General features: G+C 32.4%; 1 protein-coding gene across 1 annotated transcript in view; it reads left to right on the top strand.

Moving 5' to 3' along the window:
* The first annotated feature begins 3,012 nt into the window (after nt 1-3,012).
* LOTGIDRAFT_197315 (hypothetical protein) overlaps nt 3,013-26,347 on the top strand; it is a 54,912-nt gene continuing 31,577 nt past the window's right edge. The window contains exons 1-5 of the mRNA XM_009067637.1: nt 3,013-3,340; nt 13,509-13,612; nt 19,156-19,336; nt 22,626-22,793; nt 25,885-26,046. Coding sequence (XP_009065885.1) covers nt 3,049-3,340; nt 13,509-13,612; nt 19,156-19,336; nt 22,626-22,793; nt 25,885-26,046 — 907 coding nt within the window. The 5' untranslated portion in view covers nt 3,013-3,048. The remainder of the gene's footprint in view (nt 3,341-13,508; nt 13,613-19,155; nt 19,337-22,625; nt 22,794-25,884; nt 26,047-26,347) is intronic.

Raw genomic sequence — 26,347 nt, 5'->3', positions numbered from 1 at the left:
CAAGAAAAATGTCAAAAGATATGATAAAAGCTTACAATTAAACTCGCTAATTATCTCCCTGTTAAAATTTCAACCTTATCCTTACAGCAGTATGACTCGTAAATTAATTCTTATCAAATACCTACTGGCTGTAGGCAAGAAAAATGGGTTGTTAGATGAAATGGTATCGTAAATCATAAAGAAATAAATATTGTGAAAGTTCTCACTAAGTCTCAATTTTCTGGAATGTGAAGAAAATAAACAAGTTGTCGTCTGACAGAAGAGCAGATACATACAGTCTGTTGTAGGCATTGTGAACTCTTCAGGTTTGGAGACAAGAAAAGTATATACCAGTACTGCAATCTTCCATTTTAAGCTTTGAGTGGAGCCTAAAACTAGATATGAACTTATCCCTTATGAACTCTTTGAGGATTCATAAAAGTAAATATATTGTTTACTGTATCAAAACCCTAAAAATCCTTTGTAAATGGCAATGCACCATTGCAATTGAAGAATGGATCTCTCAGAATTTTGTTCAGAATTTTTTGTGAAGGGACTGTGTTTAAGTGATAATAAGATATATACATATATTAACTTATATACCAGTATATTATGTTAATGATATAATATAATAAATGGTATAGTATGGTGTATATTTATCTTAATGATGGATGGACCAGCTTATTACATCAGTTTATATACACATAATATATTACACCTAATATGTAAAAAACACACCTTTTTCTTAAGGCCCTTTTACACCTTTATAACTCAACTGATAAAAAGAGTGGCTTTGATTAACTATGTGATGGCTGTAACAATGTATTGTCTGGACTACCATTCTTTACATCAGATCAGGATTTGCTTTCAGACAGCGCAAATTTTTGAGGCCATAACCAGTGCTTTTGAGATATGTTGGCACTTAACAACCTCCAGCACTAAAGATCTGTTTGCTGATAATTATATCAGCGTAGCCTTCTGCTATTCTGAAGCATGAGACTATCAATTTTGAGAAATGCTCTGAAATTTTTTTTATTTTGAATCATACTTTTTAAAATCATATTTTGCAAATTAGTTTCTAGATCCCTGGTTCCCAACTTGGGGTGTTTTCACCCCCTGGGGGTGTGGGACTAGGGTGTCAGGGGTGTGGCCAATTGGTGTAGGAGAAGAATTTATTTTGAGTTGAGAGAGTGAGTGGATGAAACAGATTTTGGGGGTGTGAAAGGTCCAGGTGATGACTCCAGGGGTGTGAAGGCTGAAAAAGGTTGGGAATCAAGGTTCTAGCTAGAATCTGTATTAAACATAAGATACCTGCACTGCTGTTCAAATTCATAGTCAGTGACTTGCACTAACTGTAAATGTATTGGTGAAATACATGGATTAAGTTTCATAGTAACAAGTGATAAATAAATCAGAGCAAAAATCTGTACACCATCTAAGTAGGCCTTTATTATAGTAATTTCTGTTTTTTAAATTATAACACTTAAAACAAAGAGGTGGGAAATTTATTTTTCTCACCTTTGAAAAAAATAGGTGAAATCTGAAGTAGAAAAGCAAATCTTATGATATAACCATCAAATTGTCTTACATATTGTAGTAACATAAAGTACATAACATTTAGTAGGTTTACATTCTGGATTCTCAACCATCATAAATATGCAGGCAACAAGGTGAAAACGATCCCACGATGACATAAGGCAATAAACACGGCATTTTTTCTGATAATCAGCACATTTCCACCTGGATTTTGATTATTATTACTACCTGCGCGAAAGGTAGACTTGTTTGAAATTCTTGATTCTGGTTTTTCTCTTGATTTTAGTATGAACACTTTCACAAATACTCTTTCTAAAAAGACTTCTATTTACAAAATTCCCCACAAATATGCGTACAAACATGCATGTTACTTGTGTTTCTAGAAAGTTATTGTTTCTGTTATATGTGTCTTCTAGATAGTAATACCCAGTATCTTTGAATACCCAGTATCTTTGAATACCCAGTATCTTTAAATATCTTTGAATATCCAGTATCTTTGAATATCTTTGAATATCTTTAAATATCTTTGAATATCTTTAAATATCTTTGAATATCTTTAAATATCTTTGAATACCCAGTATCTTTGAATACCCAGTATCTTTGAAAACCCAGTTTGAATACCCAGTATCTTTGAATATTGTCATAATCTCATGTTTTATTCAAAGGGTCAGCTAAATGCATCATAGAGTTGCATACACATAACTAAAGGAATAGAGAATGAAATTTGCTGCCCTGCAAAATGTGAACATTCGAAACTCAAACACTAAACTTCTGTGGCCATTCCAAAGTGAAATTAAATAAAATACCTTTAAGGTGAAATGTATCAAGAAACTAAAGGAGTATATATATATATATGTACCAATAACTTACAGAGTAAATACTCCAGACTTTTCATGTCTCAGTAAAAGATTAAGCTATTTAAAGTCCACATGAAATCTGTCTATAAACACAGCGATTTACTGGATTAGGCAGTTAGTTTACTCGAGAAGACCTAATTGGCACTTTCAGCCTCTTCAAGCCATGTCAGTTGATGAATTAGGCAGATTCCTTTCAAAATCCACAGTGACATACTCCCTCAGACATTAAACATTTGGTTTTTATTTGGAGACAGCTGAAATATATGTTTCAAGCATTTTACAAACATTTTACTGACATGGTTTTGGTTACCAACAAATGGTCTTTTGGAGCTTACTATTTCAGATTTGATATTGGACTCGCATGTATTTTAGTAGGTTTTTTTTGGGCATTTATTTCGATTGTCCAGTTTTTACTTGTATTCTATGCAATTAGCATCATTTTATTTAAAGAACATGTACATATAAGTAAATGAATTAATGGACATAACTAAGTATTTTATGTAGAAGCACATCTAGGTATGTCAACAGCATCCATTTCAGAAATATTATTCTGATTCAAATTAATGAATTCCCATTCTATTTTTCAGGTAATCGTGTAGCTTCAGTGGTTGGTAGCAGCAATCCGCTAGCCCAAGGTTATCCCGTATTTAGTGAAGAACCTAAAAACAATTATTATATGGTCAAAAACAAACCAGTCATCATAAAATGTGAAGCAACACCCGCCATTCTTATCACCTTTGAATGTGCTGGTCAGAAAGTTCCTGCAAAACTTCAAGAAAATTTAGTCTTGAGCGATCCAGTCACAGATATCAAAACTCTTCAGTCCTCCATTAAAGTCTTCAGAGAAGAAGTGGAAGAATACTATGGCAATGATGGATATGGGTGTGTCTGCTATGCATGGAACACAGTACCAGGCGAAAGTGATCCTCAAAGTAGAGAAAGTAATCGTGGTCTAGTGGAGATAGCATGTAAGTACCGATCAAGTACCGATTTACACTTAAACTTATTTATTGATAGTGAGACAAACCAGCCTCTTGTTCAAATAATTACCAATGTCTTTCTTATATCAGAACACATTAAGATTATCTTTGAAAGGGGTAATTGTGTTACTGTCTTGCCAAGCGGCCATTTGTTTTCTCTGGCAGAAATCATTTGTGTCTCTCTTCCAATCTCCTTGTTGATGATAAACAAACTATTAGAAGTCGGCTAGAAGAAACTTTCACCGATTAGATTGTTAGTACTATTTTTAGACTTTGGGCTATTTCCTTCAGTTGGCTACAAATTTCTACAGGTGACTGGTATGGGGAATGTTAGACCAGGTGGAATCCATCACTTGAGATGTGATTCTCTACATCTACATACTTGTTTTGGGTGGTTGAAAGATTTGCTCTGGTTTCATTGATCTCTAGTTGAAGATAAACCATCCATTCTGCCTCTTTTGACCTTAAGACTTCATGATTAGAAATCTTCAATAACTTCTGTGTGTAGATGAGTTTGGGTTTCTTATAATCTAGACATTTGGTCAGTAATTGCCGTTGTTAAACCTCTTAAAACCATGTTTGAATACACACAAAATGTTACAAGAAAAACACTGTCTTAGAATGATATAGCTGATAAAAAGAGAAAATATTTTCTTTGAAGTGTTGTCTTAGCTTCTAAATTTGATTTCAGCTGATATTTTAGAAGTGCGTCTGCTCATTGTCTTTCGCGTTTGTTTAAATGCCAGGGTTTTTTAACTGTCAGAATTGAGCTTGAAGATTTACCTTTGTGCAATTCAAGTAGCCATATGTGAATAAACAGCCAAATGTGATCAGACCAAGAATCGTGTAAATATTTTCCTTCTTTATAACAAATTAAGAATGGGTATATGAACAAAATCTGGCGCAGCAATGTGGAAAGGAATGCAGATGAAATTTCTATCTCAAAGTTTCTGTTGGTTGTGTAACTTCAATTAAAACCTTTAATTCAAGTTTAAATTTCCCTCTAATTTTCAATTGAAGAAATTTTCAAAGTAAATTTGAACCAGTTTTCAGAATTATGTGCCAAAGTATGTTAAAGCAACAAATATCTGGAACGAACGGCATTGCTACAGTTTGTTCTTTTGTAAGTTTGTAACGCTGGTGAGGGAACACCTACTATTGTATGTTTATCATTATTTGCTTACGTTGGCTATTGGATGATGTAAAAGACTGAAATTTTAGACCAAGTGATACATCTTCTGCTAAGATCAGTTTTATGTTCACATAGCTGAAACATAGACGTCTGCCAATATAAGAAAGAACATTTGACCTGGATACAAAAAATGACTTCTGTGTGAGAAATCCATCTGTTGTTTAAACTGACGAGTTTAAAAAAATGTCTAAATGAGATGAAATGCTAACAGTCACTTGTCAGTTTTTCAAATTCTATTTCATGGTTACCAAGGCTTGTAAAGGGAGTTAATTCATTAGTTAAATAAATAGATCATTTGTTGTAATATATGTTAGTAATTGAAATTGACAGAAGTATAATATATAAGAGAGCAGACAGGTTGTGTAGCAACAGGTGTAGACAATTGGCACTTTGAAGATAATTCCAAGGTCATGTTCCTATGGCAAGCTTTTTCTCCTGGAGGTACATAAGTCATGGTAGCTCATAGTGGATTGGTGGTTATTATTCAGTTGATTTTCACGAAAATTTTGAAGGGTTATATGTCAGGCGAAGCACCACTCCCACCACCAAAGGTGCAAGTCTGCAAAGGCACTACTTGTCTGCTTTCTCATATGCCTATGCATGAATATATAACTATACATTTGCATTTTTGACATTTTTCCTGAATTTACTATAGGAGTGTCTCACAGCAACATATGAATTTGACAACATTGGTACAAGTCTCAATTTGGACAGCTTAAATATTCATTAAAGCTAATGTTATTTTCACAAGGAAAAAAATGAAAAGAACGTTTCCCTTTGATGAAAGAGTTACAATGCTGGCTTTGATGGTGTAACAGTACACTTGTGTGCTTTAGAACACCCACATAATACATACACAAAGTCAATGTTAACGTTTAGTTAATATTATTTACATATTAACACTTGTTGTACCGGTAGTTGATTAGCTAGTAATATACTTTACCTTCATAGTAACTAATGACAACAGCAGACCTCAGCTTAGTTTTTTTTTACTGCTGGTACTAACAAACATACCAGAAGTACTAAAAACATATCATGTTCGTATCTATGGTCATCAACTAGTGTGTGTTATTGTTATTATTTACATAACTTGCTCTCCAATCAGTGAGGTTGAAAACATACAAGTTGGCCATGTCAATTCAAAGACACCTGCGGGGCTTGAATCAAACCAACCATTTAAGTCGGCATACTGCCAGTTAGTTTTTTCAAACAAAGTATATAAACATCAGGGAAACAACCCCACAAACTGGTTTTTATGTTTTCATAAAGTGTTGCCAGAATTAATTTCACTAGAAACTTTGTATCTGATAGTTTGACTTGAAATTTGGCATCTACATTGTGTATAAACTGCAAGCTGTTGTTGAAACCAATTTCATTTAAAAATCAAATATCTTTCCATCAATTTGGGAGAAAAAGATAATTTTGTCAAACGTGGCATTAAGACATTTTAGATACATTCTTACACTGAAAAAGTTGACAGCTAATGAAATATATTGTTTTTGAAATACTAGAAAAGTAAATTTGAAATCAGTTTTGATGTGTTTTCGATTTTTGGCAGTGATCTGTTTGAAATTTTTGTGTTTCAACTTGCCAATGTTTTAGTCAACATGGTTAAATTTTTAAATGTTATTGAAATCATGAGATCTTATTTTGGTGCCTACAAACAGATGAGGAATTGATCATGAGACTTTCTCTAATGAAAGGAAGCTATGGTATCAGTTTATAAATTTTGCTTAATTGGGAGAATTGGCTTTGATAATAGTATATAAGATGAGATCGTGATAATAATCGCGATTTTTTAACCTGGTTTATCCCCTTCAGTAATGCTCATTGGAAATGCCAATACATTAAAGCCCAATCTGATTAAATTTCCCTCATTGCACACTGCATAGCACTGCTTGTTTTCATTAGTCTAATAATATATAATGAAGTCAATTCTTTACGAAAGTTAGATTTGGTGCTTTGACAATCCAAGTTATTATTTTAATCTTGATGAACTAGTAAAGTTGTAAAATGCACTGTTCTTTACATTAACTTGTTTTTCAGATGCTGATGATAGTACTGGTGCACCACCTGTAACTTCGGTGCACATTTAAATTTGGATAAATTGACCCCAACTATTAACAGTTGGTTCTGTTAGGATCTGTTTAGAATCACATACACAGAATAAATAAACAATTGCTTCTGATTCTCATTCAGTACAGAGTATAAATTTTGATTACTGTTTGAATATAGTATGATGAACATTAAGATGGCCAAAAGTTCCCATTGGGCCTTCAGTGTTGTTCCTAGGTTTCATTAGGTTAAGGGGCCGATGGGGGAGCACTAAGTGTTAAAGAGGATCTCTTTCACAATGTACAGTACTAACAAAATTTGAACGTGGGGGTGGGGCGAGCAAAGCCTTGCTAGCCTATTTCCTTTGGGGAAGGGGAAAACAAGCCTACTGTAAATGGCATTGAGCTGTTCTAGTGGTTGGTAATAACCTTATGGTTCCTAATTGTCAATCAAGATGATTTGTTTATTTTCTACAGAAGTCATGAGAAAAAGAAAAAAAGTCAAAACATTGATTACTATTATTTAGGTAATGACATTGAAATATATTCATTGAGTCACACTTTAAGCCAAGATTAAACTAAATAGTGGTGTAAAAGTCAAGATAATAGTGAAAGCTAAAGTGATAGATAAGGTTTAACTAACTTAACCCCATACTAATAAATACTGATGTTAGATATTCCACTTGCCTTAACCCTGGAGATTTCAAATCAATATACGCCAGTGTAATGGATAATCTCTGAGAAAATTTGTAAGTCAAAATACTTAGACAAGATTACACTGAATTTGTTTCAATTGATGAATTGATCGCATAAGAAAATTCCACTTGGTGTCCTTTGTGAGTCTAGATACTTAAAGTCAGTTAAGATGGTAGTGATTTGAGAATATGGCTTAAAACACCATCAATTCCGTTGAGCTTTCAGTGTCATTTTATCCATTTAGATATGGTAAATGGTTAGGAAGGTTCTCTCATTGATTTGTTATATAGAGGAGATTGATAGAATGAAAATAACGGTAATCGGATGTTTGTATAAGTATGTATTCATTTGATTGAAGTCAAGAGCTTCATCAATGATCTGCCATTAGAAAATCAATTATCTAACTAGATGTATTTCGCGTCAATTTGTGGACGGCAACTCTATCAATTTCCTATTCACTTTTTCTACTTTGTTTAAGCTCGAGAAAGAAACGTTGGTATCATTGCAGCGTTGATCAAATTTGTTTTGCTTATTGACTTCAATCTGTTGATGTAGATTGCTTACCAAACCTTGCCAATTTGATCGAATCGAGAATATCAATATAAGCAATCAGCCTAAAACGAATTGAATTGGAGAAGAGGGAAATGTTAAATCAAGTACATGTAGGTTGGTTGGACTTGCTTTGTATAATTGAAATGATTATATTGATGGATATTTGAGCTCAAATCTGATAAGAAAGTAATCTTTTAACTACCCACTATATTCTTATCTCTTGAATTGATCGCCTCTCTTAGACCATATAGAATGTTGGATGGTGTCTCTGGAAAACAATTTTCTAAATATTTGTATTGTTATTGTATCTAGTTAATTAAGTTCTTCCTTCCGCAGTAGATGCCACCTGGCAGACTTGAAAAACGTGTCATAATGTTTGGGGTATTAGAGTAGACTCAATGCAGGATGCACTTGCTTCACTACCTAGAGTAAACATATCTAATTATCTGATCTTTATCTTATTCTATTTCTAATTGACTTGCAAATTTTCTAGATCTGATTCAGATAAAATGCAAATTAAGATACTTTTTCTAATTGCATCCATTTCTTTAGTTTTTGCTTTGTATTATTTTCAAAAATGACTTACTTCTCTTACAAATGAAGAAAGGTTTGTGTCCAGACTGGTTCATAGGGGGAGATTTGAGTACATTATAATATGTCTACTAAATTTAGTACTGACACATACTAAAAATAGTATCCTTAGTGCAGAATGTGTCTAGGAAGCACAAGAAAGATTTCAATTGTCCCCAGTTGAATAAAGAAATCCTTCTGTAAATGGGTATAGGCTGTCTAAGACCATCTGTCAAGGGTCTTTGATAGAGAAGTTCCTTATGGATTTTGACTGCACAGAGTAGATCATCTGCTAAGCTTCAACTATACCTCAGTTCAGCATCTGACTTCAGCAATTCACCCATTTCTGTCTGTTTACTCTGTTAAATATTTTGGGTTGAACCCATATTAAATTATTGCAGATAAAAACAAACCAAATTTGATAATTAATTACCTTGTGTTGGCAAATACATCACATAACAAAAAATTAGCTGGCTTCAATTACCTCTTAAGAGATCTGCTGCGGTAATTGAGTTGGGAGATGTTTGAAGTCAAATTTCAGTTCACGTCGAAAGTTTTTTTTTCAACCGAAATATAAAAATAGTTTGGCAAATTATATATTTAGTTTGAATGATATTAGAAAAAAATTCTCAAGTGTTATGATATGGGCAGTTAAGTTCTGTATTCTTAATTGCTTAGAAAATATTGGCAAATTGACTTGATTCATCAAGTTTTCATTCCATTCTGCAAGGGAAAAAAATGCAAATTGGTTGGAAAGGGAAGTTGGCTAGATAAGTGTAATTTACGTGAACACAGATGTTTCAAATCAAGGAGAAGATAACTGTAAAAAGATTTTCAGATAAGACCTGTATCTTTTACAGCCTGTATGGATTAGCTACAGTATAAATACAGGAGATTTGTCGAGATTTTCCTATCAAAATTGCAGACGTACACATCATATAAAAATGGCGTCAGTCTTATTGTACCAAACCAACCATGCAGTAGGGTATATATACACATATAAATATGATAAATTCTGTATGTTTGGCATCCGCTGGTGGTCTTAATGAATAAAATTTGTTGGCAGATAAGATGTAGAATGAATGAATGTAGATTATGATATAATGATTTCTTTAATCTCTTCATTCCCAGGTAATGTTAGGTGTATGTCACTCTAACATTTCTCTATCAGAAAAATACAGTTCCTTTTGGTTCAAGATTATTAAAGGGTTTTTTTGATAGACTTCTGATCTGAATTGGTGCATTATATATGAATAGACAGACCTTGACCATTCAAATTGTAACAAAATGAAACCAGATGTGCTAAGAAAATCCCTTTACAATGCCTTTAAGGACTTGCTATAGCAAGCTATAAACAGAGAATATCTCAAGGCAATGAAGTTGATATATTATGAAAATGCTACATCTGCACGGACAGTATATCTTGGTATTGTGAAAATGCTACATCAGATCATCTGCACTGCCAGTATATCTTGGTATTGTGAAAATGTTTCATGAGATCATCTGTACTGACAGTAGATCTTGGTATTATGAAAATGCTTGATGAGATCATCTGCACTGACAGTATATCTTGGTATTGTGAAAATGCTACACAAGATCATCTGCACTTCCAGCTAGTATATCTAAGTATTGTGAAAATGTTACATGAGATCATCTGCACTGACAGTAGATCTTGGTATTATGAAAATGCTACATGAGATCATCTGCACTGACAGTATATCTTGGTATTGTGCAAATGCTACACGAGATCATCTGCACTTCCAGTTAGTATATCTTAGTATTGTGAAAATGTTACATGAGATCATCTGCACTGCCAGTATATCTTGGTATCAGGAAGATGACTCAGATGATAAAAAAAGGAGATATATTAATCTAAATGTAGTTATAGTGAAACAATTACTGTGGTGAATAAGGCAATTGTTCAAGTTCAGATAACTTATCTTAACTTTCAAAACATTTTATTTGATTTACGACACAAAAAATACATCCGTTTTACATTTTCAAATTAAAGTCTGAAGATTAAAAAACCTGCATTTTTATGTTGTTTCTGGTTGAGATAATTTATCAATTTAGCAGAAGTCAAAAGTATGGTAACGTTTAGAAGATAAAGTAAAAGACAGAAAAAGAGTTTTTGTATTCAGTTCTGTGTGAAATTGAAAATGACAATATTTTGAATAAAAGACAATGATTAAATCTTGAAATTAGGCTTCAATCGGTCCTTGGATAGAAACTTCAACTATAACACTTTTGACCATCTTTGTTCTGATTAAAGTCGACAGCATACCCTTTTTGCTTACTTAATCTTTCAGTCAAAATGTCTTGTTTTGACACTTCAAATCCAAAAAGCAGTATATGCATTAGACTATAAAAGACTACCTATTGCATTTCACACAATGGTTTATATTTACATGGTGTTTTCTCAGGAGTCAATTTGCCTGAAAGTTGTTGTCACTTATTGACGTGATTATCTGTACTGACTACATACAGTTTTGTTATGAAAGGAGGCTTGACTTAAACTCCAATCACTTTCCATTAATGAAATTCCATGCATTTATGTTCTTGTCAGGAATTCTCAAGAGGACCTTTACTATCTTGATAGGAATATTAAAATGGTTTTTACTAACAAATCAACCTAGATTATAGACTTGGTCCTTTCCATTTGCTTTCTTCTAAGGTGATATCCATTGTTCCATATCTTTTGTTAATTGTTAACATTATGCCATATTTTTTGTTTATGGTTAACATTATGCCATATCTTTTGTTTATGGTTAACATTAAGCCATATCTTTTGTTTATGGTTAACATTATGCCATATCTTTTGTTTATTGTTAACATTATGCCATATGCCATATCTTGCGTTTATGGTTAACATTATGCCATATTTTTTGTTTATGGTTAACATTATGCCATATCTTTTGTTTATGGTTAACATTAAGCCATATCTTTTGTTTATGGTTAACATTATGCCATATCTTTTGTTTATGGTTAACATTATGCCATATCTTTTGTTTATTGTTAACATTATGCCATATGCCATATCTTGCGTTTATGGTTAACATTATGCCATATCTTTTGTTTATGGTTAACATTATGCCATATCTTTTGTTTATGGTTAACATTATGCCACATCTTTTGTTTGTGGTAATATTTTTCAAACAAGTTGTCGTGATGAGGATATTACCCAGGCAGCTTGGTGGCAACGGTGTGACTATAGTTATTATTTGGTCGTCCAGAGCTTTGTGAAAAATGTATTTCAACCTTCCGGTTGCTTACCATCAAGCAAAAATCATAAATTGTGGCATGCAACTGAGACGTGGTGAATTTGAAATAAGAAGCCATAACTTCAATCTAATCTTTTCAATGGTTTAAATTATGGGAAAATATTATGAACACCTGTATTTTCTATTTATTGTTAAAAATTTCTTAACAACATATCGGATGTAATAAAAACCATTCTTTATTGATATCCAGTGGAGATGACAAAGTTGGGTAACTCTTACCACTTGTTGAACAGACGGACACCAACATGTTGCCAAAATAACTGCCAAAAACATATTGCCAGATTACCACCTACTCAACACATGGTACAAGGATGCTCTCTTTGTGATCTGCAAAATCTGGCACCTATGATACAATCTGGTTTGCATAATTAAGATGCTAATAGGATAGTATATCTAGCATATTGTCTGCGTTCTTGGCAAGGATCTAAAATTTTCACTTGAAAAATTCTCACAGATACAGATACATGTATCTTTCAAAATGTGGTCTCTTTCAAATCAAACACAGACGTAATTAGGATGTGATTGAAACACACATATTTCATTTTCTTTGATTTCTGCCTAAACAAATATGGTCGCCCTTTTTATAGTTTTTTTAAGAGGAAACATTTGTATAAGATGTTCATACGGTATGCTTCGATGAGTAAATTACACGGGAAAGACATGGGTGAACTGGACTACACCCTACTGTTACTATTGAGAAAGAAATTAACCATGAATTGACAATAGTTTGTACAGAAAATAAATGGTGTATGAACAAAAGAACATCAACCATAAGTAGGTTTTAAAATCACTGACTATTTCAGATAATGGGAATTCATAATTTTTTTACTGCCTATTATACCAGCAAGATATGTATACATCTACAAAAAAACAACACATTTATTGCCTCTTGTTTACCTAAAATTGCCCAGAATAAATGAATTGTGACTAAAAATCGCCTTGATATAGTAACCCTTATTCTTCGTGTTTATGATCAACAAACAATTTAATAGTTTTTGAATATATAACAAGGCAAAATTATATTCAGAAAAAATTTGTCTTTAAGCTAACACAGCACCGTTTATTTTAATCAAGTAAAGTAACTCAGAGTCTATTTCAGTTATAAAAAATATCATACATTTTGTGATTCATGAAAATCCATTTGACTTATTACTCTTCTTTTGTGAGGAAGAAAGGTTGCCAGTGATAATGGCAGGCCAAATTGCACCCTTGAGTTCTCCGGTGTCAAGTTTTTGCTGATTCCAAAAGTCATTTTAAAGCAATTTATGTTTCATTCTTTAATGATGAGTCAAGGTTTTGGAAATCACTTATCTCTTTAAATTGCCGTTTGCTTGCAAGATAACATCAGTTTCCTTTTAATCAGTTTTTGTTAGAAATGACATAAGTTTACAGAAATGACAATTTAAATATCACTAGAAGGAATTGTTTAGTCTTAGAAAGCTTCCATCAGTTTTTCAGCAAGAAGATTTTAAAATAATTGAATTTGTCTACTTTTTCTACCTCCTTTTTTAAAGATTAGTATTGATGTACATGTAACTTATTTAACTCCATTGCAGAAGATTTGATTTTCAATTTCATGAATAATAATCTTTATGTACCTTAACTTTCATTGAATACATCTAAAATCATGTTACTTCAGCATGTATCTTTGTTCCCTTGCCATCTGAAGTACAAAGAATGTTTCACAAAAACCAAAATGTGCAAAATCAGTTTGGTTAAGATACAAGGAAAAGAAATAAATCACAAGAAATGAAATATGGTTTAATAGATTGATCTTCAGTCTAATAATTTGTTTTCTGCTATCATTTCAGATTTAAAGAAGAGATTCCAGAGAGTTCCAATGAGTCAGACAGTTGAATTACAATCTACGATATCTTTACAATGTTTACCTCCAGAAGGAAAACCTTTACCAGAGGTTGGTACCTTTTTTACTTATCTCTGGTCAGAATTCTTGCAAAATACAATTAGGAATTGATGCATAGTCTGATACATGTTTGTTGGAAGATCTCAAATAGATTATAGATGATCAACTGAGACCAAGTTGATTTATGCCAATGAATAATACGTTGCTCTCAAAACATGGACAGTTAACATTTTTGATTCAATCAATGCAAAAATCGTGGGCATTGTAAACCAATAACCTTACATTGGAATAGCTCAGAGGGTAGCATGTTGGAATGTCGTCTGCTACACCATTAGGTTCTTTAGTTAAGGTAAAAAAAAAAGTTTCTAATGCCACTTAAAGCCTCTCTGAAGTGGACAATGGAGGATCCTTTACTACCAATGACATAACTACAGTTTTATAGATATACCCTAAATGTGATCTCTTGGTTTTATTATTAAAAGAAATTGACTTACATATTTGATCAGTATCAACAAGTTGCATTAATGGCTTCAATTTATTATGAAGTCAAAGTAATTGCTTATGAGTGATGTTTTTACTTAGGACTAGACTTTCAGGCTGGGCATAAAAATGGGACATTGAGATTCCAGCTTTAATTAGAATACATATTTCCTCTATGTTTGTGCACATTAAATCAAAATAATGTGTCAGTTATAATAGAAAGAAAGGGGTGTACTTATTGTACATACAATAATAAGAGAGAAGACGTACTGCATTCAAGATGGCCGCCTCATAAATTCATGCATTCTTTTCATAATATTCCAGTTCATTGATGATACATGGAGTCGTAAATGTGTCATTGTAAATACCTCTACTTTCTGATTTCATTATAGATTAGAATATAGACATAACTTTACTTATTTACTGTAATCCTACCATATGCTGATGTCCATCTTGTTTTGATTCTGACCAGCATAACAAGTCAGACAGGTGAAGATATGCTTCTGATTTGTTCAATGTACATGGTTTCTTAAGAGAAAGTGTTGAATGCAAACTTTTGAAGAAACTTCCTATTGCTGTTACATTTATAAGATTATGAGAGTCTTTTAAATTGAAATAATGCGCAACATCATGTATCAAGAGCACTCATACATCCAGTGTGTTATTTTTAAGAAGAATAAGCATGCTCTATGTAATTTCATTTTCAACAAAAAAATGAGCTATTTAGATTAACGCTATTCAATTGCTGAATGAATATAGATATCTCTTGGTGCATTTTAACCTCTAGGGATTTGTTGAATTAGCTTCACTGAGTTTAGTGGTGTTCACATGATTGTCACTCCTTCATTTCATTTCACATTTGAGTGCTTATAGAAAATGTATTAGTGTCAAAGTGTATTCTGGCTGAAAGCAATCAACTTCTGACCACAATTTCCGTGCAAATTGCCCATTTGTAGGTATAAATTATATATGTAGAGAGTGAGAGGTTTATAATTCCCAGTGTTGTTCACAACAAGGTGTAAATTACCTACACTGTTCATTCAATTATTCTGAGGTAATTGACATTAGAGGACTGGCAGTCTAATCCTAATTTCAATGTCATTATACAGCAAATTGTAGCTGACCTCAGATTAACTCTGATATCTATGAATATTCTAATTATTTTCTCTTTCTTTCGACCTTGATTCATTCAAAAATTTTCTTATCTTCATCTTAGTTTTGATTGATTTGATTTGATTTGATTTAGTGCAATAAACATATATTGGCCTACATGGGGAGGAAAACTGGGTAATTGTAACCAACAGTCAAGAAGTAATGGAAGAAGGTGGGTCAGTGGGGAAGGTAAATGGTTATTTTTGTCCTCTATCCATCCAAAGTCATACATTGACTTCAGTGTATTTTGAAGTGCAGGGAGAAATGTCTAAATTATGGTTGTTGCTAGGCTATTTTGACATCAGGATAATTTTGATGAAACAAAGAGCTACTTTAGTCCCTAATCTAGGCCTATCCCAGATAATTATTGTGGATTTTGAAGTGTAGGGAAAGGCGAGAATCCTGTTAGTAGCTGTTCTAACTTTGACATGAGGATATTTTGCAGAAGCATTTCGACACAATCAGATATTCTAGTCCCCAATATTGGCCTATCCCAGATAATAATTATAATAGCATGTTTTTAATAATTACCAGTATATATCATAAGTATATACTTCCTAGGTAATTATAGTGTACAGATATCAATATGATTCTATGCATGTGGTGGCTTTAAAAAGAATTTAATATGAAAATGTCGTTAACTAGTCTTTATAGCGTTATCTTGTCAAAAAACAAGGCGATTAGAATTTGAAATCAATATTTGAGAAGTGGTATCAGGTGTCCCAGTGTTGACGGTTTGAAGCTTTTGGCTTGATCCTTTTCAAATCTGTTTATTGTTGTCTTATCCTGGCTATAGAAATTGGATATTATTTTTATAGAAGTTGAGAGAGTAGGGTATTAGCATAGATATGTGATTGTTTTTTAGCAAGTCCCTAGCAACCTTTTTTACCTCCATTAATACAAGAGTGTGAAAATTAGATGTAGTATTTGAAAACTATCAAAATGACCTTGTTTCATTGTTGCCAACTATATTTGGTAGGCCCTACTATCATTTCAAATTGCGATATAAATTCCATTTTTTTTCTACACTCCTAAATAGTTCATAGTTAAATTCTAACCTTGTTTCGTTGACATTCATAGTATTTATTTAGAATAATTTCTTTTGATATAAATTTATATCCATGACTTGAATAACACATCAAACAGTTTCATATCTATATGTTGAAATTATTTTAAATCCAGTCTAGATTTCTTTTTATAATTCCTCTTTCATGGTAGATAACTATATAATTCTAAACAAAGGTTATCTGTTTGTGAAACCAAAATATCTTTTGTATAGTCAATTCACCTTGTGCAGTGAGATAGGACTTTTAATTAGAAAAGATTATTAGCTCTTCATATTGCAATTGTAGAAAAAAAATAAGATTTCACCCTTTCAACCCCAACGGCCATATTATTACTTAATTAATATACCCAAGTGGTAATATACCTGAGCTGCAGGTAAAGCGGCTGTTTCCAAGTGAGGTTACATAATGTTAACAGATACGCTTAATGTTATATTACGTGGTGTTCAAGGTATATGACGTTTTATATTAACACTCAGTGTTCAAAAGCGTAAATAAGATGACAAATTACTATAGTAGCAATCATTATGAGATTTAAAATTTTGCTTAGACGAGAGTTAAATTTGGGATAGAAATTCTTGAATACATTTATGCATTCCTGGGACTGTTAAAAATTGAGGTTTACAAGAGTCTAGGCTTTCTGGAGAGTATTGAGTACTTTTTGTGCTTTTCTAAAGAGTATAGAACTTTTTTTCTTCTCTCTTTTTTGAATTTGAGGGCTAGTTTAAACGCAAATGTCACATTTTGTACAGTATTCAAGTGTATACAAACATTGTCAACTTGTCAACAGAGTAAAAATGGCAGCTATACATACATATATCTTGATTACAATCTACAGAGTAAACAACAGTCAGAGCTAGACAACAAATTCTTTCTACTTGTCAATCAATGATGATTAAATTCTCTCAACCAACTCTATTCCCTTCAAATACAATTCCAGTTTGGATGTTTATTTTTATACAGAGATGTCTGCAGACCCTTTTTTCTGCTCAAAGTTTCGTGCTTGTTGCTCTTCATTTTGGTTTGCATTGACACTGCTTGCTTTCTTACATTCTAGCTTTTCCTTGGGGCTGCACTGAGCCATCATTAATTAAATCTGTGCTTAATTATGAACTATTCCTGCCAGATTTTCAGCAGAATTTAATCTTACGCTGGCTCTGCATACTTCAGCTCGTTATAATTATGCTTAAGCTATTGTTTCATAAGAATGTTTCTCCAATGGACAGATTTTCTTTGTGCAGTAACTTGTGGGTGGGGGTGTCACACTCTAGAATACACTCGATAATTCATTTTGCTAGGTGCCAGATTTCAAAATTGCACGATTTATCATCGCACATGTACTTGTCAATAGTGGGTCGGTACCTTTAATGTCAATCATTTGTATTTATTCAGTCTACCCGAAATATTTCAATCTAATTTAAATCTCTAGCCTTTGTTTAATGTTCATGGATATCTTTTAAATTTAATTGCTATTAAAATGCTGTCATTGCATGTAAATTTACTTTTGCGTGAAGCATTTCTAAATGGGCGGCCATCCTTTTCAAAGAAATTAGCATTTGAAATGTTTGTATATGATGCACTAAATACACTTTGTAAATATAGTCTCTTTGAATATAAATGTGCATTCCATATGGTGTTGTGATTTCAAAATTAAAGTTCTAGATACAAGATTTTGATTTATACAGTATACAAGATAGTTTCTGTATCACAATATTGCGTATCCAGAAAAAGGCTGAGAGGGTAGAGCCAAAAATGGCAGATGCCCAAAGGCCCCCAGAAGCCCATGGATTTCAAATGACCATGAATTTTGAGCTTTAAAAGGGCTTACTTTTCACTTCAATATTGACCTTTCACTTCAAAATTGACCTTTCAGAGGCCTGAGAGGGGAGAGAGGGGAAATGGCCCGATAGCCCTACTGCTGTACACTGCTGTTTATTGTCATTATGAAGTTACTGTAGTTTGGAATTATTTTTCAATTATAAAGTGGCTTTAAATAAAAAAAAACACAGCGAAACATGGCATATCATATCACTTTGTCTATCAATGTCAATTATTATTTAATACACATAGAGTATGTACATGTATGTCAGAATCATCATCATTATTTTATCATAATGACAATGGTTGAAGCAAGGCATTCCCTTGTGGGTTTTGTGAGTTTGTAAATGAGTCACACCCTATCTTATAAAAATTGTAACATTTTTAACAATGGCGTTTTAAAGTAAATTAAAATATGATACCCAGCTGGTATGATTATATCATAGCTTGTCAAATTGTTTGATTATTTACTCACTCAACTGTTGATATTTTGATACAAATATTAGGAGATGCCATATTAATTATCTGTCATATTTTCAAAAGTATTTTCTCAGTATTTGATTAAAATTATTGACCAAATGAAAATATGGGCTGAGAAACCAAAGTGTCCAGTATCTCTGGGAGATAAACAATAATTTCGGGTTAAATATATCAGTGGGAAAAACAAATTCATGATTTAGAAAATGGCTCACTTGTGGGAAGAAGAGACTTGCATGTAGATTGAAAGTGGATAACCCACTTCAGATATTTGACCAGTTGAAGGGGTTGATGGTCAAGACCTTGATGTCTTTGGATATCACTGTTTGTAGCATCATCATTTTTCTAAAGCAGACGACACTCCCAACTTGCTACTTGTTGAGCTGTTCCACTGCCACAAAGCTACATTTGATTAACAACAACCTAGATATTCCGAAAAACAATTTTAGAAACATTTCTGAAACAAGTGAAACACAGTGCTGACTTCAGAATTTCAGGAAAAAAAGATATTAAGAGATTGGGGAGATCAAATTAGATCTCTATCATTAATCTAATTGCCACCAGTGACCTAACTTTTTCTAATCAAAACATATCTTGTTTCAGGTTTTTTGGTTAAAAGATGGGAAAATGATCGAAGTTTGGAAAGAAATCAATTTTATTATCTCAAGTGAAGGCAACTTGATTATCAATCAGGCACGTTTAGAAGATACAGGAAATTATACTTGTGGTGCCCAAAATCCTGCAAGTCGACGTTTCAGCGAATCTGCAGTTTTAACAGTATTTGGTAAGTGCATTTATTAATCGTTTGAGTAATAAATAAAGACAGATGGATGAGTAACTGTCACATTTTAAGCCAAGAGGTCACTTTATGCTGCAGACCAATGTTTGATATATAAAATCCTCATTAGGAAAGCTGGATTTAAACTTATTAACATCAGATCAACTTAAGTAAGAGAACTCACTGCACGGAAGTCAAGTTGGGAATATTACAGTATAATGATTCAACTCCATAATTAATTGATAAGACCTCATCTGATGCTGTCAACCCATGTTTTTGGTATAAGCACCTCATCAGGACAGGGTTAAAATACTTTCCAATATTAGAGGCATAGGAGCAATGTGTATGAAAGCTTAAGCTCATGATAGTATAACTGCACCATTAACACTTGCTATTGTCAAACAGTTTTTTGAAGAAAATACTACTAGCATTAAAACATGGAATACTTTTCAACTATCTACAAACATTCTAGGAGAATTCATGTATATAACATATGTATGCTGTTGTCAGCAGATCAATAAAGACCTACAGCAATAATCTAGCTGAAGTGTCCATGGCTTTAAATTCAATTAGAGAGTAATTTCTACCATTGAAAAGACTGACAGGACCATTCTTTGCATCTGCTTCCAGAAAATATGATTTGACATTATATCAGCAGGTATCCATGTTACGAAAAAACAAAGGATTGTGTTGCCATGGAAATCAATTAATTAAAGATTAATAAGAAAAATCTGTTTAAAAGAAAACTGACATTTTTTTCTGTCGAGCCTCAAGGTTTTTCTCCGCATGACGGCCATTTTCTTTTTACTAACTGAATCTGCACAAGTGAGTTACCTTGGGGCGTTTTGATATTGTGATATAATGTAAAATAAAATAAATGAAATAATATCTGAATTGTGAAAAATACTCCATTTTAAATGAAATCTTTAATGTCATTTAAGTTTTGTCAAGAAGTGACAGCTACGACATGTTGTCTCCTTTTACTTGTCAGTTTCAGCTTTTAATAGAATGAAATTTATAGTGCTTCATCTTCGATAAATCTAACCTGGGTAAACTGCTTTTTATATTCAAATTTTGTGTATTTAGGTTGTATATATCTCAATGTGTAGGCGTAGGTGAAAGAGGTAGAAAAAAACCATGAATACGAAAGCACAGGCCAAGGAGAATAGTAGGAATTTTAGATTGTAACATTGCAGTTAAGTAATATTACGAAAGCACAGGCACAGGATAGTAGGGTTAGGGAAACAGCAATATTTCTTAGGTTGGTTGATGCTTATATGAATTCCAACGCACATAAAGGGTTTTGGAGACTGGTGGTTCAGAAGACAACAATTTACTACTGTCATTGATGCAGGAATCACAACAGTAGGTCATTAAACACCATTTCATTGCTTCAATGTGAGTCGAAAAAGGGTTCAGAGCAAATAGCTCACAAAGCACATCTTGGGAAGCATCGAGCCTGACAGAAATTGACAGGATTGAGATTCTAACCATCAAACCTAATTGCATGATGGACTGCAATCCTTTTGAAGGCAATGGTGTAGCCTCACATTAAAAAGAAATATGTCTATTAATTTGCTAAATAAAGATGCGTTTGATTTCATGTCCTCACGATAAGAGAAAGAGTAAAAAAACATACTGTTTCTATTTTAGTTCAACAATATACTTTAATAGGCAAAAATTGAGACATCTTAAAATAAAAAAAACAATTTAAGATCCACTGTTTTTAAAAAAAAAATGTTTTTGTATGGACTTTAAACCTCTGAAGGCTAAATTTGTTCTAATTTTCTTCAACACACAAAAGATTAAAGACAGTGATTGAACTCTTTATGAAAATCTTACTTTTTTAATGAGTCTTGTTCTAATGTTGCCATGGAGACCAAAAGAAACAAATAATGTTCATACAAAAATTACAGTGTAAAAAACGGACATGTAAGTGGCTTATCTGATCAAGAAAGATAAACATGATGTTACTGTTTGCAGATAAAGCTTTGAAGATTTTTGTTAATTTTTTCTAAAGTTCTTTGTTATTATACAATTCTCTCAGTCTACATTGTTATTGTGTATCATTGTGTTTCCTTCTTCCAATTGTTCTCCATGCCAGTGCAATAAGCAATTTTTAAAGGGACAGAGACACCATTTTTGGGGGTTGATTTCAGTCTTGAATATATGTAATTAGTCCTCAGAAGTACGAAATATACATAAGAAATTTACATAATTTGGATAATTCCTTAAAAATATCTGTTAATTTCTTTTCCTATTTCTAAAGATGTCTTTTCTATATATGGCAGTGTCTAAAAAAAAGACAACTCATCTTTTTATCTTTCAAACGCGGATAATTCTGGACACACATGGATTTGAAGGCTCTGTCCCTTTAAGTTAAATATTCTGAATTGTCATATTTTTGCTGTAAGATGACTTGACAAAAGAAAATGTCATATTTTTGCCTCAACTTTTTTTTCACAGTATGATGCCATGCTGCCTGAATGGAAGAACAGTTTGCTCAAATTGGTAGATTTATTTGATGACTTGTCAAAATTTTGTTTTTCTCTGCTGACAGCTGTTATTATATGACATGTCATTTACAGCGACAATTTAACTGACGTCATGACAATGTGCAGTATTATTATCTTCTAAAGAACGTGTAACTGTCATCTTCAACTTCCTATGCTAGTTTTTATTGGTATATATTTAGACTTGTATGACGTTAAATGTTTGCTTCTTGATAAGATTTATCCAAAAATAAATTAAATGTTTAAATGATGATAGAGTAAGGTGACCTAATAACTTATGAAATGGCATAAATGGGATTATTGTAATTATGGATGAATGAATGAATGAATGAATGAATGAATGAATGAAGGAATGAATAAAAAAAACTAATGAATTTCATGTACATGTAAAATTATGAATAATACACTTTTTGCCCAACTAATTGCTTATTTACACATGCTTATGCTTATGCTTATGCAAAGAATAATTTACATAAACACAACCATAATTAAATTTTTGCACTCCAAACTCTTGATGTTTGAAAATGACTATCCTATATTGTTTAATGTATATGTTGTTTTGTATTGTGGAAACCACACCGAAACCCATATTTTATGCTCTATATGTACAATGTCAAAAACAAGCAAATGAAAACAACTTTATAGCCTGTAGGCTAGTCTCTATACTGGTTCTCATAATAACCTAAATGATGACATTTATGTTAATTTATGTAAATTGGGTGGCTTGAAATAGCCTGTAATTAGTTGAACTCTTCTTTTATGAGTCCTTTATTGTGTTTCAGTAAATGGTGCCTGGTCAACTTGGAGTGAATGGACCGATTGCTCAGCTAAGTGTGGTAAAGGTACTCAAAGAAGAACTCGTACATGCACCAACCCTGCCCCTTTAAATGGTGGCAAATCATGTACAGGAGAAGCTGTGAATCGTATAGCATGTACATCATTATGTTCAGGTATATATCGCGATTTCTCAAAAACATAGCTTGTACTCTTTTCCCACATTAATATCATCTGCACAGTTACATTTAATCATCAGCAACGTTATTTCATTATTGTCCTCTATGGTATCAATTTCTGATTGGCCCATTAAACTTCATTATCACACTTCTAATGGCCGTCTAATTTATTTCAAATGTCATCCAAACTGAACTCAGAATATTGCTCTGTCAATTGTATACATATATTAAGTCATTCAAAAAGAATTTCTAATTATTAACCCCTTAAACCCCCAGCTGATCAATCTAATTAACCCTACGTAGACAGCAATTGATCTTTCATTTATGGATTTGTACCCGAAAAACAGAGGTTGAAGTAAGCACTTATTAATTTGAGTATAATTTGTACGGCCCTCCCAACTAGTCAGAAATAACAAGATAAGTAGTCAAGTGATAGCATTTGATTTATACGGGAGGTTAAAAAGATAATATGATTTAAGGTAGTCAGCTGATGTTTCTATAACTTTTAAGGAAGGGAAAGATTTTTATTAAGATGTACCTAGAGAAAAACACAAATTTTAATTATGAATATCTATTCATCGTGCCATGTATTCGATTTTTTCAACTTAAAAAAAGGTCCAATGTTGTTTCAGAACATCAAATACAATGATTCATTTTTTGACTCAAGTTTTTGATGAATCATATTATAACAATTATGATGGATTCATCTTTAAAAGTTGTTATATTGTATATCCACTTCAGTGATCCTTTTTAAGGTATTTGCTAGCAAGACTTTATGACTGTACATCCTGGTTTGTTATCCTTAAAATCCATGCAGTTTTCATGCCATTACAATTAACCTAGCTTTCTGAAATTTTTGGCACTGAAAATTTTAAAGAATGCATTTCAATTTGCACAATTATAAAATTTCACTTAAATTAGCAGATATATAAATTTGAATTCTGTGTTATAAATACCATGAGTAAAATTCTCTATATCAAACTATTTATACCGAAACATGTTTCTAAATTGACTTGACTTGATTAATGAATAATAGAAACACTGAGCTATTATCTGTTATTGTTGTTCTGTCTTCCTGCAAATTATCTAGATAAACGTTTCTGGTCATTTCATGCCTTTCTGGTAATTGATAAACAGCTTAAAAGAAAAATGTAAGAAATTGTTGACTGGAGGATATGGTGCGGCATTAAGACGATTTAGAAAGGTTTAGAAAATGAAGCGTTAAAGAGCAGTTGAAGTGGTTAAACGCCTTCAATCCCGTCTAGACAGGAAATTCAGTTGGTGCCTTTATCAATATAAGTAATTCCTTCATAATTAGATTAACATAGTTTCATCATGTACAAAGTCTTTAATAATTTCATCAAAACAAGAATCAACCTCTTTTTCCCTTTCCAATTTTCAGCTAGGTTCAATAAGGTTTGAAACAAACATGGCCGTCTGGCAAAAAACTAAATTCAGCAGCAAATTTTAATTTACTGCTTGACTTGAAGCCAGCTTTTTTCTATCTGCTGCATATTAAATAATTAAATTTTACGAAGCTATAAATTACAAACAACATACTTTCTCTTTTAAAACAGACTAAAAATAAATTTTCTATTTTCTCATTTTAATTATTGGCATATGAATTTAGAAAAAAAAAAATTAATTTCAAATTCACAAACTTGTGCAAGACAGATTTTGTAAACAACAGAACATGAACGCACAAATTTTAAAGATAAAAAATAGCAAAAAGTCTGAGTTCAGTCAGTGTGACCCAATTTAAAAAATCTTCTCCAAAGTTTCATGCACATTTTATTGAAATCAGAAATTGATTCCATAAATCTAAAGGTATCCAAAGGTAATGCAATTTGTGTGCCTACCAAAACATTTATTTGAAAATTTTGTATTTAGGCTTAAAATTATCAACACTAGTCCCTTACTCAAAGGATGTGAGAGTTCTCTGCCCTTTATAAAGTCCTATGGACAAGCAAGCCAATTTTTCATCAGTACATCACATTTTGCAATATCTTAATCATGTATCATCTTCACCATCCAATGAATTCTTAACATCTCCCTTTTAATTTTTCTTTTGCAAACATAGATGGGAAAACAGGTAAGCAAGCGTCATATTTTCAGAAGCCTTTTAGCATATTAGACCCTTCATATAGTCATACAGAGACATTCCTTCATCTAAACATCTTTCCTTTAAATATATTGTACTATGTTGTTTTGATATAGTACAATTTGGTGCTGTATTTCTTCATCCTTTTGACTTTCTGGGCTTTTTGAAGTTCTTTACAAATTAGTTGTATCCACTTCATTTGCGTTTCACAGCCATGATTACTTCGGCTACATGTACTTATGAATCTCTATTAGAAGGATATTCTTTTGAACTTTAAAAGTACCAGAAAGTTTGAGGAAAGGGATCCTTTATTTTTTAAATAAGGGTTGGATACAATTACAAACTCACAAATTTCAACATAACATTGGGCATTATGAAACATCATTTAAAAAACATAACAAAAATGTTGAATTTTATTAGGGGAGTGGAGCCCACACCAGGCCGGCCATCTGTTGGAAGCACAGGCATCAGGATTGGCGTTTACAGTCTTTGATATTGTATCCAACTCTAATGTAGACGTAATATATTTGTCACAGTATCAGTATAGTCGACTGTTATATTATATAGCACTTTATTCTGCATGATATATACAGGAGAATGTAGTCAGATTCTCTATCAGATATTGTGACATTTTTTTAGATCTTATTTCTTGTAGAAAGACACTTGCATTTTATTGCTTCATTATATTTTTTTTTTTACGTTTTTTGATATATTTTGATTTCATGTTTTCATTCTCTCTTAGTTTTTTCACTTTTGTCTTCTTTTGCTCAGCCTCTTACCAACAGAAATGCATTTTGCATACAAGTATGTTAGAAACAGAAATGAAATTTGAACCATTTCCTTATTTGGTATTGTCAGAACCCAAACCATTTGGTAGAAAAAAATGACGAAAAAAAAATCAAACTGATGAAATTAAAGCATGAATTCAAAATAGTTAGAATTTTCATTTTGGTCACACATCCTATCTTTCATGCCTCCATTTTGTAGTGGATGGTCTTTGGTCCCCTTGGTCATCCTGGTCAACGTGCAGTCCAGATTGTATACATCATCGCCGTAGGTCATGTGAAAATCCAGCTCCAGCCAATGGCGGAGAATATTGCCTCGGAAATGACTTAGCATCTGCCAACTGTACAGGTGGCATGTGCAGAGGTACTTATCTTTTAATTTTATTTCATTTATAAAGTTGGCATTTTGTATGCAAATTATTTCTTTTGCACTTTATATTTAGTTCTGCACTTCTGACTTCTGATTCAAAAATTATCTCTCTCTCTCTATCTATGTCTTTCTGTTATAAAAGCTATATAATCTTGATGAGGGATTCCTTTGTAATCTATTTATCTTGTGTCTGGAAGTTGAGAGAGAGCAAGTCAGAACAAATATGATGGATTAACTTAGTGGCAGACTAATTAAACCAGGTTCCGTTATCCTGGAACCAAATCTTAAAGTTTTC

The sequence above is a fragment of the Lottia gigantea genome (genome assembly GCF_000327385.1).
Source record: "Lottia gigantea unplaced genomic scaffold LOTGIsca_84, whole genome shotgun sequence".
NCBI classification, from domain to species: domain Eukaryota; kingdom Metazoa; phylum Mollusca; class Gastropoda; family Lottiidae; genus Lottia; species Lottia gigantea.
Note: the sequence above shows the minus strand (reverse complement) of the source record. Positions and strands in the feature narration are given on the sequence as shown.